General features: G+C 41.3%; 1 protein-coding gene across 3 annotated transcripts in view; it reads left to right on the forward strand.

Annotated features, from left to right (window-relative positions):
* STK31 (serine/threonine kinase 31) overlaps positions 1-19664 on the forward strand; it is a 5081810-nt gene that overhangs the window by 1509344 nt on the left and 3552802 nt on the right. For all 3 annotated transcript variants that reach the window (XM_044067546.1, XM_044067547.1, XM_044067545.1), the window contains one exon: positions 16293-16630. In XM_044067546.1, coding sequence (XP_043923481.1) covers positions 16293-16630 — 338 coding nt within the window. The remainder of the gene's footprint in view (positions 1-16292; positions 16631-19664) is intronic.

Raw genomic sequence — 19664 nt, forward strand, 5'->3', positions numbered from 1 at the left:
TTCCCTGGGTAAACCTCTCGGTCTATGCCTTTCCTCCCCTACCTCTCATTACCGGGATACTGCTCAAAATAAGGGAGGCAAAGCCAAGGACCATTCTCACAGCTCCAGATTGGCCCAGACAGCACTGGTACCCCTTGCTGCGAAGCCTGTCCCCACTGCCTCGATGGAATCTTTTCCAAACCTACTAACCCAGGGGGAAGGAGAATTCGTGCACCCCCATTTGCAGACACTCATTTTGGCAGCTTGACTTATAGCCTAACCCCTGACCAATCTGCCATCCTCAGTAAACAGGTTCTGGATGTTGTCAGAGAGGCGAGATGCCCTAGCACCAGAAAGTCTTATGCAGATAAATGGAAAAGGTTCTGCACATGCATCCAGGCTAAGGGGGCCAATACTTCACAGCCCTCCATCCCTCTCATCCTGGATTACTTAGGTGATCCTACTAAACAGTGGGTCTCTCTTTCTCCTCTATAAAAATTCACACCTCTGCTATTTCTGCTCATTTTCCCACAGAGCAGCCTCTTTTTTTCACACCCTCTGAGAGGGGCTAGCAACTTGAGGACCCCAGAAGGGCACCAACACCAGCTTGGGGACCTTAACTTTGTCTTGGAAAAGCTCACCCTTCCCCCTTTCGAAACAGCTTCTTCTACAGATCTAAAATTTCTCTCCTGGAAGACCAGACCGCCTTCCTCCTGGCTATCACTTCAGCCAGAAGAATGTCTGAGCTGCAAGCACTCATGGCTGTGGAACCCTTTATCTTACATGCAGACAGCGTATCCCTCAGAACTAATCCATCCTTCATGCCCAGGGTGTGGTGTCCAGTGTGGCTGTCAAACAATCCATCCATTTACCCACCTTCTTCCCTAACCCCCAAAACAAGGGGGAAAGGATTCTGCACTCTCTAGATGTGCACAGACAGCTCCGATACTATCTGGACAGGACTAAACTGTTCAGAAAGTCTGATCAATTGCTGGTTAGCTTTGCTTCAGGGGCAGAAGGCAAAGTCATCTCCAAGCAAACCATTTCCAAACGGATAGCACACTGCATCCATTTCTGCTACAAGCAGCATGGCAAGCCTCCCCCTAAGGGAGTCAGGACACACTCCACTAGAGCAGCCTCCACCTCTGCAGCTTTCCTCAGAGGAGTCCCCACCAGGGACATCCTGGAGGCTGCCACCTGGACATCTATTCATACCAAGCATTACCACCTGCCTCTCTTCTCCAAATCCAGGGTAAGTTTGTCTCTGCAGTCTTACAGGGCATGCTAGCCAGCCCCTAGCTTCCTGGACTGCCTCCACCCAATTTTTCAGCTTTGGGAATCGACCCAAATGTGATGACAGCAACAGTGAAACATGAACATAGTACATTTGTGTACATTTACCATAAATGTAGATGTTGGAGTGTATTCACTGTTGCAGTCCTGATTTCCCTTCCTCTATCCCCCTCTCTCTTTCCTTGTTCTCTTTTCCTTACAAGGGACATATTGGTATTTATTTTCCACTGGTGGGGTTTTTCCACCAGAGCCTGGCCTCCTACCAGGTTAGGGCAAGAAAAACTGATGTAATGGCATTGGATGCCTTCCTTTATACCACTGATGACCTAACGTCAGTCCTCAAGCAACAGCAGCTGACGCAGAAATACTAAGTCTTTGGTATTCCGGCCGGCCGAGGGCTACCCTGGCAGGGATAACCCAAATGTAATGACTGCAACAGAGTGAATACACTTTAACATCTACATTTATGGTAAATGTACACAACTGTACTTTCTTCATGAGGCCAGGAAACATGCTACCAGAAAAACATAAATGTCTGAATAGAAAAGATTTTCTGTTTAGTGCCTCTCACCATCAGGATCCTTTTTAAGTAGGGGTTCTCTTGGTTCTTTCTCATATATGTGATCTGCTGCATGCTGGCATGGCATATTCTTAAGTTAAAGCTCACCTGTTAGCAGTCTCTGCTTTTTTACCATTGAACCCCCGTTTGGCGCCTCAGTTTGGAGTTGAGCAATTTCTTAAAGGAGTTTTTCATATCGGGCCCCTGAGAAAGCCTATTCTACCTTCTTGGGACCTCGATTATTGTACATGAACAATCAACTCAGGCTCCTTTCAAACCTGTTAGTTCAACTTCCTCAACTTTGTACTGGGAAGAGTGTTCTGCCGCTGGCTCTTATTTCTGCCAATTGTGTGTCTGAACTTCAGACTCGAATGGCCATTCCTTAATTTGTCACAGAGACAGGGTGTGTTTTTGTACTAATCCTTTTATGCTCAAAATGGTTAATGAGTTGTCCCTTAATCAGTCTATTCAACTTCCTTCCATTTTTCCTTCTCTGCAGTTTCCGAGTGAGTAGATTCTTCACATCTTGGACCTGCATAAACGGCTCAGATAATACTTCGAGAAAACAAAGGTTATTTGCAAGTCTGTGCAACTTTTTTTCTTTTCATCCCAGGACTTTGGGTTTGGCTGTTTCCAAGCAAACCATTTCCTCTTGGATCTCTAAGGCCATTTCCTTTTGTTTTACTTTTCATGGCAAGTGTCTTTCCTTATTTGTAAAGGCACATTCTTCTAGGGTGGTTGCTTCTTCTTCTTGAGGTTGCTACTTGGACTTTTATTCGTACTTTTACTAAGCATTAATTGGAAGTTGTCAGGGCTGGGGCAGGTTTTGCCAGGGTTTGTAGAGGGATCTTCTATGCCTTCCTCTTTTCATTCCTTACAGTAGCTTTTGTACTCTCCAACTGGTTATGAATACTGCAACAGTGATATGGAAGGGCATAGTACCTCTTGCCCTTGTGTTTTAACCTCCTGACCACAAGGCTTCTTTTTCTTTTCCTTCTGAACTTTTTTCTTCTGGATGTGCATGCTTTCCTTTGTCCTTGGGAGTGTTTTGTTTCTCCTGGTGTATTTCAGTTCTGAGTGTGTCTGTCAATCACCTTTATGTCCTTTGCTGTACATGGAAAGTATATTTGTAATATATGGCGCCTGTAAAATCTAAAGGTTTTGGTATACTAGACAAATGTTGGGCTATCCCTACTGTAAAGAAAGAGGGGTCCGAAAGGTGAGAGAAATCAAGCAGAGGAGAGTAGTATCGCTGAAATTGAATTCATCCCCAAGTCTTTGTGAGTACGTTCATGAGGTGGACTCTGTTTTCACAAAATTTCACCAAGATGACACCGATATATAGATTGCATTTATGGCATATATCATGGACAGAAGTAGGTCAAAAATAAAAAATATATAGCTGGGTGCAAAAGACCCAGGATAAAAAAGTGGCCAGTCCTAGTAGGCACACCGGTGCCATGACTGGAAAAAAGATGACCGTGTAGAATCCTCAAAATACGGAAACATTCCTAAAATGGGGCCAGACCAGTCCCAGGGGAATGATGCCCCCTTTGTTGTAGAAGGAAGTAGCAGTCCACACAAAAAAAAAATCACAAAAACTGATAGGCCAAAGAAGAGCCGTAAAGATGATAGACTGTTGAGGATAAAAAAGAAATTATGCATTGTTACCATTTATGCAAAAAACCCAGAATTTCCAGACACAAGAAGCTCAAAAAGGTTGAGAGAAATTAGAGGAAAGAAAAATATTTCAAGAAAAACTGTCAGAAGCCTCAAATAGAAGTTTGTGTTCATTAATGCGTTGTGTTGTGTTCATTAAGTGCATTCACCAACAACTCCATGACTACCTTATTAAAGAAAACCTTCTAACCCCCACGCAACATGGATTTCACCCTAAACACAGAACTACTCCTGCTCTTTACTGACACAGTAACCACATCACATGATAAAAATATGCTCATCTCCTTATTTCTTGATTTATCCTAAGCCTTCAACACTCTCTCTCATAGTTTACTTCTTGCTAAGCTAGCATCTCTCAACTTCGCTAACTCTACACTCTCCTGGTTCTCCAGCTACCTTACAAACAGATTCCAAGCTGTAAAATGGCAATCCTTACTAACAGATTCCAAGCTGTAAAATGGCAATCCCACCTTTCCTCCTTTCTAGCTGTTCACACCGGGGTACCCCATGGCTCCATCCCTGGACCCCTTCTGTTTAACATCTTCATCAATAATCTTCACTCTGCTTGTTCACTCTCTACTGTTGTTCAGTACACTGACAATTCCACCATCATCTCCTGTTCTTCCCTTCACACCCTTACACAAGAATCTCTTCATTCTGTGGAAAACTGGCTCAACTCCAGCCAATTTATACTAAACCCCTAGAAATCAAAACTACTACTATTCCTTCTAAAAACCATGCAAAATCGTAAAGCTACCTTCTCAGTCTCCTCTCTATACAATACAATCATCTCTACTGAATCACACACTAAACTCTTGGGTGTTATAATTGATGACCACCTAAGATTCGATCTACATATTCAATGCATAAAAAAAAAAAAAAAAAAAAAAAAAAACACACCAAAAACTAGGCCTCCTATACAGGCACAGGAAATACCTCACTACTACTTCCAAGCTCACCGTAGCATAAGCTCTCCTACTACCAACCTCTACTGTATGCTGCCCCCTTACTCATATTCCTCTAGTCAAATGTCATGATTAGATTAGAACAAATATATAATAAAAGTGGCAAGGTTTGCTGCTAAACATGCATTATCGCACTCCTCACTGTATAACCCTAAAAAAACCTGCATTGGCTTGAATTCCAGCACCAACTTCTGCTCCCCCAGTTGCTCTTAGCTCATTCAGTCTTGCGCACACCATCATCCTGTCCCTCCCTCTCCTCTCTCATCCAGCCATATATCCCTAACCGTGCACTTTGCAACTCTTAATAGCGCGAGTTACAAGTCTGTAAAGTCATTTCTAACTTTGAGAAAAATACTTTAGTCATTCTGTAGCCTCAGCCTGGAATAAGTTACCTCTTCATGTCAGAACTATGATAAACCCCAACTCCTTTAAGTCTGCCTTAAGATTACTTCCATTCATCCTGCTCCTGCCATTATGACCCAACGTAATGTAAATGTAGTCTTCATCCCTCCTAACTGCTCACGTGACTTGCAAAGGTTATTTCTCCTCTCATTTCCCTGCTTCTCCCCTCTTTTATTCTTCTTTCAGTTTTTCACTCCTAATAACTCTTGCTACTTCGCTAAACAGAAATATGATATAAACTTGTTACTTTCTGTATTGTACATATGGTTCTCACTTTTCTGTATGTATAGACATTGCTAATTGAATTTATGTGAACTACTTATACTATAAACTTATTTACTTTTTTGTAAATTGTTATAGGTGTTGTATACTGTAAATTATTCTGGAGCTTTTCTCATCGGGTCTACGCTGAAAATGTGTTCCTGCCCAGACGGACTAACCCAGTTAACAAATGTCAAGTAAAATAAAAATAAATTAATACAAGGACAGACTCAAAAACTCCAACTATTCCCTGTCTCATATCGCCTACTTAGAGGTGATCTCTGCTTAACTTACAAAGCGATGTCTGAACCAGCTCTGTTAGAAATGCTACATCTAAAGAAATCCAATCCCTCTGCACCACATGCTCCAGAGACCTCAACCTCATTACCACAATTAAAGATACAAGAGGAAGTTGTCAGGGGAAATTCAACAGAATCAGACTATAAAGAGAATATGGAACAAGGACATTCCACGTTGATTCATAATATTTCTGGATATGAACTGACGTTAGATGAAAGTAATATATTACAGAAAGGTTTGAATTTTATACCTACTTGCCCTAGTAGGTTAGAAGATACGATACTTGGTTTAAGGATTTTTTGTAGGGATGTTATGCTACGTCTTACGTTTGGTGATCGGGTTAGTGATATTAGGAAGGGAGAAAATTCAGGGCCATGTCTAAAGAAACCGAGTTGTTATACTCCCTTGAATCATCCACTGGTTGAAGCCTATTGTAAGCTAACCGAGGATGAGATCTTTCGGTTTTATGATAATAGAACATTAACTCTTTAAGATTTTTGAAACATAATTTAACATTTAAGGAACGGAAGGCTCTATTTACTTTACAAAATAATGATGCTCTAACTGTTCGGCCAGCAGATAAAGGGGGCAGTATTGTAATTATGGACAGCGATTCCTATGTATTGAGCATGCATGAGATGTTAGAAGACCATACTTTTTACAAGATAATATCAGTTCCTGAGGTGCATAATATTATATCTACAGTTGGGAATGACCTGATTGATATAAAGAAGGTTGGTGTCATTTCTAATGAAATGTTTGATTTTTTGAGTGTGGACAATCCGTTAATTCCTATTATTCAGGGACTCCTCAAAATTCATAAGGGCCCTTTTAGACCACCTATGAGGCCTATAGTAGCGGGGGCTGGTTGGGTTACTGAACCCCTATCTTTGTTTGTAGAGAAGCATTTACGCCCCGTAATTAATTTGGACCCGTATGTTTTAAAAGATTCTAAGCAATTTTTGAGTGACCTTTATGAAAGTGTGGGAGGTATAACTGATTTACATGATATAGCTTTTGTCACTATGGACGTCCAGTCATTATTCACTATGATACCTAATGATCTTGGAATTCAGTTTATTCAAAAATATTTGAGTTTACATAGTGACTATACAGGTGTACAGATAGATCTGTTCCTTTTGGAAATTGTTCTTAATAATAATATTTTCATCTTTGGGAAGGATATTTATTTGCTGGAACACGGCGTAGCTATGGGCACTTCATGTGCCAATAGCTACGCCAATATCTTCCTTGCTCAATGGGAACATGATGTCTTGTTTTTACAGAATCATTTTATAGAGCACGTTTTGTTTTATAAGCGATTCATGGATGATTTGTTTATTTTATGGCGTGGTCCCAATTCAATGTTTAATGTGTTTTTTGAAGAAGTCAATAATTTGCCGACGTGTTTTAAGTTTACGTTTAAATTTTCGTAGACTACCTTGATGTATATGTTCAGAAGTTAGATTCAGGTATCATCAATACTGGTGTTTATCATAAGGCATGTTATAAGAATTCGCTCTTGTTTAGGACGAGTATGCATCCGGGATATATTTTCAGGAATTTAGTTCGAGGGCAGGGTATGAGAGCATCTAGGATGAACTCTTCAGAAGTTGGGTTTTGTTCTGAACTCGCAAGTATTGGTGAGAATTTGATAGAAAGGGGCTATTCGTATGCAGAACTAGAAAGGCAATGGAATGATCTTGAATCTTTGAGAGAAACTAGGGCCAAACCATATTTTGGCCCGAATGACTGTATAATTAGTCCTCTTGGCAATAGTAGACCTATTTTTACTAAAATTCCATTATATTTTTCAAGTGACACTGGATATGTCACGAAACTCTTTGAGCAATACTGGTCTATCCTTTTAGTTGACAGTGATATAGGGGGTATTGTCGGTCAAGCCCCTAGGTTTAGATACAAGAACCACAAGAATCTGAAGAGGTTCTTATGTTATAAGAATGATGATAGAGGTGCTGTTGACTTTGGGTATACTGAACCATGTGGCTCGTGTAATCACTGCCCTTATATTAGTACCGAATTTGAGTTTTTTCACCTGGATATGTGCAAGTCTTTTAAGTTTAGAGGTCATCATGACTATATGTCTTTTAATGTGGTATACCTAGCAGTATGTGAAACTTGTAGTGCATTCTATGTTGGGAAGACCAACAGAGCCTTACGTGATCGTATGAGAGAACATCTGTACAGTATAAGAAAGAAGTTATCAAATAATGCACTTTCCAAACATGTTAATGAATTTGTTGTCGAACACACCTTTAGGTTTAGGGTCATTGAATCCATCAATAATAGTGTTAGACAGGGTGATATTAGGATGTATACAGAGTATAGGGAAACATGTTAGATTATTGTTTTAAGGGCTGATAGGGGCAAGGGTTTAAATGAACGAGCCTCTATCAAACCTGTTTTGAAAAGGAGGAGGCTAAATAAATAGACTTCTTTATTTATGTATGTTTTTTATTTTTAGTTTCTTATTTTATGATAGAATAAGTAGGATATGTTTTTATATGTTGACAGGTTTGCTGTATTGTTATATTATGCTATGCTCCTATATCTTTAAGACATTTTAGTTGTTGTTCATTCGTTAATTGGTTGTACTAATTGATGAATGAGACCTATATATATCTTGGTATGTTTAAATTGTATATGTTACTAGGTCTGAAGAAGCTTTTTAGCGAAAGCGCTCACCTCTTTTTACAATAAACCTGAGTTTTTACCCTGGTTCGTGCGTGGATATTACTAACTGTTGTTGCTGGATTGAAGCTGAGAACTGTTCTTTTGGATTTTCTCCTCGCATGACTGTTTTATTCATCACATGGTAGCTCCGTGGTTTATTTGCTTTTTATATCAAATTGTTATAGGTGTTGTATACTGTAAATTGTTCTGGAGCTTTTCTCATCGGGTCTCCGCTGAAAATGTGTTCCTGCCCAGACGGACTAACCCAGTTAACAAATGTCAAATAAAATAAATTAATACAAGGACAGACTCAAAAACTCCAACTATTCCCTGTCTCATATTGCCTACTTAGAGGTGATCTCTGCTTGACTTACAAAGCAATGTCTGACCCAGCTCTGTTAGAAATGCTACATCTAAAGAAATCCAATCCCTCTGCACCACATGCTCCAGAGACCTCAACCTCATTACCACAATCAAACGAACGTGCTGGAGGGACAATTTCATAACCCAGCGACTGCCCATGCTATGGAGTAGACTTCCCATACATGTTAAACAGCACCTTACTAGCCCTCTTCAAGAGAAATCTTGATGAGCGGATGGGAAATAGAAAATTCACCCCAGGGATCACTCCAGTGGCTTTACTCAACAGAGGTACTGGGAACTAAAGTCGGGTGGCACAATGCCAGGGTAATCCTATGGGCTAGGCTTATAAAGGCTCCAGGGCCATTAGCCTAGTACACACCTATGAACTTATAAACAACAAATTTGTGAAGTACAGTATATAGATCAAGAAACTTTGATCTGTTTGGAAAAAGAAGCAGCTGAGGAAGTGCAAAAATATAAACAAAACCTAGAGATTTTTGAAAAGTATAAAAAAATATGGTCATGGGAAAGGGATTTGATAGGGTGCAATATTTATGCAAACGCAAAAGTCAAATTAGTCAATATAAAGAAGGCAGCATCAAAGATATTCGAAGAGAAATACAGGCAAAAGCATACAAATATGGAAAATTTCACCATAAAAACACTTGAAGCTGGACAGCAAGAGAAGGAACAGTAAACTGTGGAAATTCTGACTCAGTCATTTTTGAGGAGCGATAGGCCAGTGAGTTCCCATATGACAGAGCAACGGATGGCACATGATGAAATTGAAGAGAATTTGCCACAGGAAGATGTTATAGAACTTTCTATAAAATGCCTGCAGGAAATGGAAAACAAAAAATGTGCCCCCTGTTTAGAAGAAAATGAGCCAAGAGAAGAGTTGCATGATTTAATAGATCAATAAAAGAAATAGACTGCAGAAGGTCAGTAAAACTCAAAAAGTCAGAAGTTTGATAAAACAAATTAACACTAATTAGGACTGTCCACAAAGATCCATGTGGTATAACAGAAGTAAACAGGGTACAGTAACACAGGGTAGTGAGGGAAAGGAAGGGGAAAAATCAAATTCCATCATGGAAGTATTGAATAGAGAAAACTGTAAAGCAATTAAGACAAGAAGTGTCACTGTTAGAGGAGTATAGAAGAGGGAACAGTTCAACAAAAATACTTCGAAAGATGTGATGAAAGCAATGCACGGTATTACAGATCAGGATCTGTCACCACAAGCAGAAAAACTTAGAAAATCAGCAGATAGATATAAAGGAAAAAAGTACTAAGTAAGCAATTTATCGATGACCCAAAAAATTTTTCTAGAAAATTGGGAAACAAGGTAAAAGGAATTGAAGGACCAAAAAAAAAATGTATTTTGGAGTAGTAGTTATGAAGATCATGTGGAGCATAAAGATGCTAAATGGATAGAAGAAGTAAAAGAAAGAATAAAGTTTAAAGGTGCTGGATATGAAATGGGATGAAGTAATACATAGAGAAATCGAAACAAAGTTTAAGAAAAGCCTCTGACTGGAAAACCCCAGGCTCAGATGCAGTACCTAACTTCTGGTTAAAAGTATGAACATCTTTGCACGAAGATTTAGCCATGAGTAAGAACTATTTTACATGCGCACCCCAAACAGACATCAGCCTGGCTAACAGCTGGAAAAACAATACTCTTACTTGAGTGAACCTGCAAGCTACCCTAAAAATTATAGACCAATAACTTGCCTTCCAACTATATATGAAGTACACTCTGGAATTGATGCTGTCAGAGTTTATAGTCACTTAGAAGAAAACTCCGTTATGGCAGTAGAACAAAAAGGCAATAAAAGAAAGCCATGTGGAAGGATCATTTGTTAAATAAAATCATAGCGGAAAACTGTAAAAAGGGGAAGAATCTAAGTATGGCATGAATTGACTACAAAAAAGCATTTGATAGTATCCCAGATTCATGGATAAGAGTGTTTAAAAATGTGTACAGTACACCCTACACTGAACAACTACATGAAACCATGGCAGATCACTTTGCAATTAAGCCTTGATAAAGGACAGATTATTATCCCAGGGATAACAATTCAAAGGGGGATATTCCAGGTTGACTTTCACTGCTGTTATTCTGTCTTGCCCTTAACTCCTTAAGCTGCTTACTTAATAGCATAGGCCATGGCTATAATTTGACTCCTAGAAAACAACAAAGACTTCTCATCTTCTCTTTGTCAATTTGAAACTGTACAGCTCATCAGATGAGGAACTGAAAGCACAACTGCAAGTTCATAGGTAGGTACTCTGCTATCTGCTCAAGGGCCAACGTAAGCCTAGCCAGCAAGGTTCCATAGCTTACGCCACCCAAGAAAGTTATTTTCCTGTGCCACTGTCCAGCAGAGACACAGAAGTGATCCCCGGGGTGTATTTCCTATTTCCCGTCCACTCATCAAGATTTTTCTTGAAGAGTGCAAATGAAGAACTTTGCTTGACATAGATGGGTAGCTTGTTCCAGAGTATAGGAAGTCTCTGGGACAGGAATCTATCCCTCCAGCATGTCCTGTTTATTGTGGTGACAAGATTTAGGTAGCTCTGAGGGATTGGGATTTCTTTAGGTGTAGCATGTCCAACAGCTCTGGGTTTGACATAGCTTTATATGTTAAGCAGAGATCACCTCGGAGTAGGCGATATTGCTACGGAGTAAAGCTGGAGTTTTTTGAGGTGGTCAGTGTAGGGCATTTGCTTGAGGCCAGTAATCCTCTTTGTGAGGTACTTCTGTGGTCTTTCCAGCTGCTGCATATGTCTTGTGAGGTATATTCCAAAAGGAGCATTGTACTCTATAATGGGTCTGAGTGACGAGTAGAGGGGAACAATAACCTCTATTTTCCTGGATGTGAACCCTTTTATGATGAGGTGTGCCACGTAGAAGGACTTCCTGACTACTGTGGCAATGTGACTATCAAAGGAGAGACTGCTGTCCACCTGGGTCCCCCAAGGTCTCTTATCACGCATTTGGTGTTAAGTGGATTGCTGCCTATGTGGTAGATCATGGGTACAGAGTTTTTACCAGAAGGGATGACACTGCACTTTTTGGCATTGAGCTTGAGGCCTCGGCTCTGACACCAGGCATCTGTCTCTGTGAGGCCCTTCTGTAGGATGTCCACATCATTTGGGGACTTGACTATGGCTCCTAGTTTGCAGCCATCTGCAAACTTCATTAGCCAGAGGCCTTCTGTGTTGGCCTGTACTTCAGAGAAGTAGATACCAAACAGGAGAGGTCCCAGGACAGAACCCTGTGGTACTCCACTTGTCACTGCTTTGAGGTTAGGTTTGCAGTCTGCAACTTTTACAGTGTGGGTTCGGTCAGTGAGCCAGTTGACAACCCATCTTGTGACCTAGGGATTTATACCTAGTTTAGTGTGTTTAGCTATAATTTCAGAATGGGGGATGGTGTTGAAAGCCTTGGCGAGGTCAAGATAGGCTGTGTGAACCACCACATCCTCATCCACGGCTTTGGTGACTGCCTCAAAGAAGTCTATCAGGTTCAGGAGGCATGATCTGCCTTTCACAAACCCAAACTGGGTGTGATCCAGAGTTTGGAGGTTACCAATGCTTTGTTTGAGTTCCATGATGATACGTTCCATGGCCTTGCAGACCAGGCTCGTCAGGCTAATAGGTCGATAGTTCCCGGTATCAGTGCTGGCTTCCCCTTTGTGGAGTGGGTTAACTGTTGCTGTGTGCCATTCAGTGGGCACAAAGCCTGATGCGAGGCTATTATTGAACATGGTGCTTAAGTGTGGAGCCAGTTCGTTCTGAAGTTCGTGCAAAACGCAGCCTGGGATGTTGTCTGGTCCCATAGATACTGTGTTTTTGGCTTTAGAGAGTGCAGCTTTTACCTGCGTAGTTGTGATTACAGGGACTCTGCATTCTTCCTGTATAGATATGGGCCATTTAGGGGGTGAGAGGGGGGTAAAGTTAGCACTGAACCTATCTGCCAGGATGTTGGCAATATCAGTTGGTTATGTAATTGTCGTGCCTTTGTGCTGTAACTCAGAACAGATCTGGGTGTTGCCATGTAGATTCTTGACATAGCTATAGAATGCTTTGTGGTTGCCCTTGGATTTAGTGGCGATTTTGTTTTCATAGCTAGCGTTGAAGGATCTTATAAGGGATCTCAGCTTATTACTGAGGCTGACTAGGGAGCTCCTCCACTCATGGGATTTTACTCTCTTTTTCCAGCAGTTTCTTCCTTCTATTGTACAGTTAGTTTATGGCAGGGGACCACCAGATTGGCTTCCTTTTTTTGGAGGATAGCATCTTGGTTCTTTTTGGGATAGCACGATCCATGCACTCGTGTAAGTGCTTAGAGTGCATTTGTGTAGGATTCAGCAGTTGTAACTGCATTGTCCATCTGTATGGGTGTCATGAAGTTCACCACTTCTGTCTTAAGATGCATGAAGTTTGCTTTGGAAACATTTTTTTTACTGTGGTTTCCTTAATGGGGGGTGGGGGCGGGATGTGGATATCAAGGGTGATAAGCTTATGGTCGGATCGGACCAACGAGGAGTTGACTTCAGGTGTGGAACACTGGTCACTCATATTGGTAATGACTAGGTCTAGGATATTGTTGCCCCTGGTGGGGGTGTGGATAAGTTGATCTAGGGCATTGGAGTTTATGAATTCCAAAAAGCGTTGAGCTAAGGAGTTGGTACACGAGTAGTTTTCCCAGTTAATGGTGGGGTAGTTGAAGTCGCCCGTTATTAGGGTGTTTGGTTGAACTTTAATATTTTCCAGTACATCAAGAAAAGAGGAATGGGAATCCTGGGGTATGATGGGGGATCTGTAGCAAGCTACAATTTGGATTGCAGTTTTGCCCAGAGTTAGTTGCACTTGGATAACCTCGGATGCATTATGCTGAGCAACTAGCCTGGAGGTGTGGTAGATATCCTTAATGAATATGGACACACCTCCACCTTTGGTGTTTTGGTCCAGGTTATATGGCTGAAAAGTGTGGTATGAGTTATAGCCTGGTAGTGCAGGGGTCTCTCTCGAGCCTTGAACCAGGTCTCAGTCATTGCACAGAAATCGAAGTTCTCCATTTTAAGGAGTGCCTCGAGTGAGTGTATTTTGAGATTTAGACTTCTAGCATTGAGTAGCATTACCCTCAGTTTTTGTTTGCTTGTTCCTGTTATGGTGATGAATTTATTTGAACCCTGCCTAAAAAAGGCACTATAGGGGCAGCAAGAGCCTTGGCCAGTATCCGGAATCCAAGGGGCAACAGGTGCAGGCCATCTGTGGCAAAGCATCGTGGTCTCTCGACCATGTCATCCCAAGCAGACAGATACTGGATCCCCTTAGAATGACACCAGACGCTTAGCCAATTGTTGAAGTCAATCATTTTGTCCTTGTACTGTGGTATCATTCTGGGCGATGGCAGAATGCTACTCTGGGCTAGGGTCATACCTGCCTGGGCTACAAGATCGGAGAGCTCTTCCATGTAGTCCAGGGAGGTACGTCTTAGGTCATTCACACCAACATGGACAATGTCAGTCATATTTGTACAAGTTGTGGAGTGACCTGAGTGCGTGGGTTATGTGGCGGATCCTGGCACCTGACAGGCCGCTGACAGTAACCTTTTCCTTGTTTAGCCTGGTGAGTGGGACATCAGTGTGCCTGACTATAGAGTCACCTATGACTAGTGTGTTGGTTACGTTGTTTTGCCTTATTGGCTGTGGTTGAGTGGCACACCGAGTCTGTGGGCTGTGTGTCATTTGGGTTGTGTTGGGGGATGGAGGTTTCTTGTGTTACTGCTTTGGAGGTCTCTGTTGCTTAGACAGATTATTATTGAGAGCCTCCGCGAATGTTTTTGTGATACTATGTGTGGATTTTGGTGGTGTAGATTTAGTAAGACTATGTGATGAGTGTGGTGTGGTGTGGTGCAAATGTTTACCTTCTCCTCATGACTGTCAAGTTCAGTCTTGGTTGGAGAAAGCATTACCTCCAGTTTGGCTAGATAAGTGCATCTCTCACAGGGTTGTAGTGTTGTCAAAATGTTTTCAGATATAAGAATGTCATTTGGTCTTGATAAATGTGCAAACGCAGCCTTTAAAGCAGGAAAACTGCAGCACCAAGAAAACATCAGTTTGGGATAAGAATGTGATATAAAAGAAATTGATTTAGAGGGGAGTGTACAAGTATTTGGGAACTGATGAAGGATCAACAATAAAATAAATGTGAATAAAACTTAGTAAGGGATGCTTGAGAAGACTTAAATGAATCCTGAAAACAACATTGACATCTGGGAACAAAATCCAAGCTATAAACCAATTTGCTCTTCCTGTCCTAAACTTAGTTTTGGAGTGATTGTCTGGGCTCAAAATGTGTTGGATAGATTAGACAGGAAAATAAGAAGAATGCTTCATGCTCACCAAATGATTTATCAAAATCATTGCATACCAAGATTGTATTTCCCGTTCCGAAGGAGGGATGGATCTCCTTGAAATTGATTACATGTATTGATCTGCATTTGTGGGACTGCACACATCTGCTGACCTCACAAGACCCAAACGTAGTGAAAGTTTAGAAACATGAGGAGAATAAATTTAAGGTGACTTCTCTGCTTAGTCTAGCAGAAGCATATCAGTGTCAGACAGGAATGGAATTCAAACCAGTAGCAGATAAAAATCAGGCAGCAACTGAATATGCCAAAAAACAAAAAAGAATATAAGCTGAAGGACCAGATGAGAAGCCAAGAAATGTGGAAAATGCATAAATATAGTTGAAAGTATAGAAAAGAACCTCATGCTGATCAGGATCAAACACAGGAATGGTTAAGAAGTGAATTCATACCAAGAGATGAAAGGTTAATATTGGCGGCCCAAGATAGTGGGCTATGTACACGTTGGTTTCCAAAGTTAATTGAACATGTGGGAGAAACAGACAAATGTGGGTTATGTAAAACAGAATTGGAAATAGTTATACACTTCGTTGCTGGTTCTGGCATACTAATGGCAGGAGGACTATACTGAAAGGGAAAATATGGCAAGACTGTTGCACTTAGACTTGTGGAAACATTATGGTATTGAAGTGGCTGAAAAACGCTGGAAATATGAGCCACAAAGCATCATAGAAAATGGTCTACATCACATGGGATCACCCATTACCAACAGTTCAAACGATAGACATTAGAAATCCGGATGTAGTAGTAGATAAAAAGAAGACAAAAGTAGCATTGATCATTGAAATCACACACCCAGTGACTACAGTGTTTTGAGTACAGAGAGCGACAAGTCATAAATTATCAAAATTTGCAGGAAGAAAGATACCCAGACAGTTCCAATAGCAGTAGGAGCAACAGGTCTTATGAAGAAGAATCTACAATCCTGTTTAGATAGCTTACCAATGTGTGTGTATCCATACGAATTGCAGGAGGTGTCATTACTGGGCACATTGCAGGTGCTGCGAAAAGCACTTCTGGCTGATTGAAACAATACTAACTTCATGAGCTTTAATAATACTTTGACTTAGGAATGGGGGTCTATTCCCATCATGGTATTTGAAACCCAAAAGACTTGGAGAAATTAAAAAAAAAAGAAAGAAGTAATAACACAGCAACAGTGAAGAGCTGGACATCTACTGTTACGGTAAGATTTTACACAGCTGTACTTCTTTTTTTTTTTTTTTTTGGGACAACCCATCCCATTTAGATGTTTTGCCTTAAAAATTATTTATTGATGTTTTATCGTAACTCAAAGCTGACTATGAAAATAAAGGGTATTGTCCAAATTTATTTATTTTTTTTTCAGGGGAGGAAATATTTGTACAACATGATTTACGAAAAGTTGATCAGAATACAACACAGAGGTGTCTACTGTGATGGCACCATTCTTGTGCAGGCTGAATGCAATGATATTGACATTGGGGAAGAAGTTGCAAAGAAATGCTTTGCAGAAAAATGCAAGCCAACTTTTACTAGTGAGAATGAAGAGCAAAGTGCTTCGCATTCCTGGTCTCCAGCTTTGTATTCTAAGCGACAAACTGATACCTGCCAGAAAGGTGATAAAAAAGTCCATCAGTTTAACAAGCAAAAAGGACGTATACCATTTTATGACCAGAAAGGTGATGTCAAGAGGGATTGTCAAATGTAAGTTGGTTATTTCCTCATTGCTGCTTTAGTGAATCTACAGATGTGATGATGTCATTTTCACGTTTTTCACTTGTGGGTCGGATCTGTCTCTGCCCCATATTCCAGCTCAAAGCCTTCAGCAAAGCTCGTGGACTACATTTTTACCCATAATTCCTTCCACCGATCACTTCAAATCTCATTTGCCACACAGCAAAGAGGTTCATTCATTCATAACTCTGGGCTAAGTACTTGCTATTTTGATGGCTATTTCACCTATTTTTCTCTTATATTTCTATTATATTTCTCTTGTAGTTCTATCCCCTTTCAGCGCTTCCTTGTCACGAAACGCCCGTTTAAATTAGAGAGTGTTTTAGGAACATCTGTTTAAGTTAGAGGACGTTCCTTTCCCTTTCAAAACCCTTAGACTTTTGAACTTAGACCTTTCAACTTTAAAACTTTTTCTGTGTGAGAGACTGCTTAAAGTCCATTTAAGTTAGTGGACTTAAATCTGTGTGATTGTTTCCCTTTATCTTCTGATAATGTCTTAAAAGGACAGCAAATCTATAGGCTTTAAAAAGTACAAAAAATGCAGTAAAAAATGCCCCTTAGCAATTCGCAGACATTGTGCGTATATTGCTTATGGGTTATACACTTAAAGGAATATTGCTCCATCTACCTTAATTTTAATCATTGGGCATTGATGGAGCATACAAATAAATTAATATTGAAAGGCCTCTTAAAAACACCTTTCTCTGAGGCTGTATGTACAGAAAAAGACAATGCTAAAAAGACCTTGATCGGAGCAGTGATCCTTGTCTGAGCCAAAACAGAAAGCTCCGAAACTGATGGATCCAAAAGCTTCATCAGATCCGACATCCACTCCTGGTTCCAGTATCTTCTTGGTGCAGGGATCTCCTCAACCTCCGAAGACCTCCTTGGCACAAAAACATGAGTGAATCACTTTCACTGGAAAAGATTTTCCTCTAGGTTACTTTCTCCAATCCTGGCTCCTTCAGGAATCACCTTCTTTATCTACTAGGTCCACCAGGATTTTGTAAAATGAAGATGTGGAAAGAGTCATGGAGAGACTTTTGAAGACACCTGCATTGGCCACAATTTTTGTGGACCCGGTCCCAAAGAAATCTGTTTTGACGAAGACCCTTTCTTCTGCTGCAGTTCCTCCTCTGAGCCGTTGTCCTGTTTCGGAACCAGAAGAATTTGAAATCCAGGTTGTGTCGGTGTCGACTCCAGGACTTTTAACCTCCCCAGTTCTGACATCGGCCCCGAGCATTTCCTTGCCTTTGGAGCAAATCATCTCTAGGAGCAGACGCTCCCCATTCGAGTCAACAGAGACTTTTCCAGTTTCTTCTGAGCTGATTTTGTCCACAGGGGCCTCTGCTTGGGTGAGCTTGGCTCCTGTCTTTGCTTTGGAGCTACCCTCTTAGAGTCTGGAAAGACCTTTGGCGCCAACAACTTGTGTCAGATCTGGGGACCTCTCTGGAGCGGGAAGGGTCTGCCTGCAATGTAATAAGGAGGGCTTTGACTTCTTCACAGTCTGAGACTCTACCTTCCGTAGTTTTTCCTCCCTCTTTGTCAGGTGCATTTCTCACGCACCCTCCCCACAAGGCCTGCATAGACGCTAGAAGTCAGGATATACCTCAGGATACTGCCCCCTCTTCTGACACCTCTCCAGAGTATCCCTCTGAAGAGGTCCCTTGGAAGAGTACATGATAGAGTGAAACATCTGGACCCTCCAGAAGAGTGTTACATCTGATACTGACCTCAATGAGGCAGAAGGGTCCCCGCAATCACCTCCTAAAGATGTCTCGTTTGAAGCTATTAAAACAGAGAGGTGATTGGCAGTACTCACCCCCTTCTGCTGAGGAGTCAGTATTCCTGAAGGCCTTTGCATGTCACCCTTTAGCTTCTTGGGTTACTCCACCTTTCGATGAGCTCAATTTTGTCTCTCAAAAGGCTTGAGAGACCCCAGATACCATATATCCTTACTCCTAGGAGGCCAAATAAATACATTACTGCCCCAAAAAGAAGAGTTTCCTTACGAAAGGCATAGGAGTTGATGCCATGGTCATGGCGGTGGCCTCCTGGAAGGAACTCTCTAAAACAAGTATGTCTATCCATCCTCTGACTCCAGAACTATGGATAGATATGGGAAGTGTGTCTTTGCATTAGCGACCTTTACTTTACGGTCCCTGAATTATTTAACTCACTTTACAAGACTTCAGAGGGACCTGATTAAAGAATTATCAGACTCTCTTCAAGGAGCTGTAGCCGATGCAGTGGCAGAAAAAGTCAATGCTCAGCTCGCTACTTTAAATTTAGTAATCAACTCTTCCATAAGGCTGACTTCTTATACAGCAGATGGAGTGAGTAGGGCAGCAGGCTCCGGTATGTCTCTCCAGAGATGGGCTTGGATGCGCCTTTGTAGTTTTGTGGAACCCTTCCTTCATTAACACTCCCTTTGATGGCTCATCTTTTTTTGGGCCAAAAGTGAAGGAAACACTCACCATGTGTGAACAAGAAGATAGGACCTTGTCTGCCAGAGTAAGTTTCTACACTCCTACCAGAACTTTTCACAAGGGCCAAAAAGGTAGTGGTAAAATGTGGTTCAGGAAATCACAGAGGTCTTATCAGGACACAAAAGGTGAAAGTTCCCCCACTGGCAGAGAGGGGAACAATAATGGGAGATGTCGCTTTCGCAGTGGGGGGTCCACAAAACCAAAGCTCCATGGAATCTTTCTTTGGGAGACCTTTCCAGCACTCCTGAAGGCGTGCCTGATTGCTCCCCACTAGAGGCAGTCAGGACGGATTATCCCCTGCACAGAGAAACCTGGCAAAACATAAATGACAAATGGGTGCAGGACATAATATCCAGAGAATATGATTTTTTTTTCTCCCTTCCTGGCCCCAAAAACAGACTTGTTCCAAATGTTACACCCAGTCAAAAGGAGCAAACAACTATAGAAATTTAAAAGTTGCTTGGCAAAAGTGTCATCCAAGAGGTCCCCGCAACCAGAAAGGATCTGGAACCCAC

This window comes from Protopterus annectens, chromosome 3.part1 (assembly GCF_019279795.1).
Source record: "Protopterus annectens isolate FY-2018-M chromosome 3.part1, PAN1.0, whole genome shotgun sequence".
Lineage (NCBI taxonomy): Eukaryota > Metazoa > Chordata > Ceratodontiformes > Protopteridae > Protopterus > Protopterus annectens.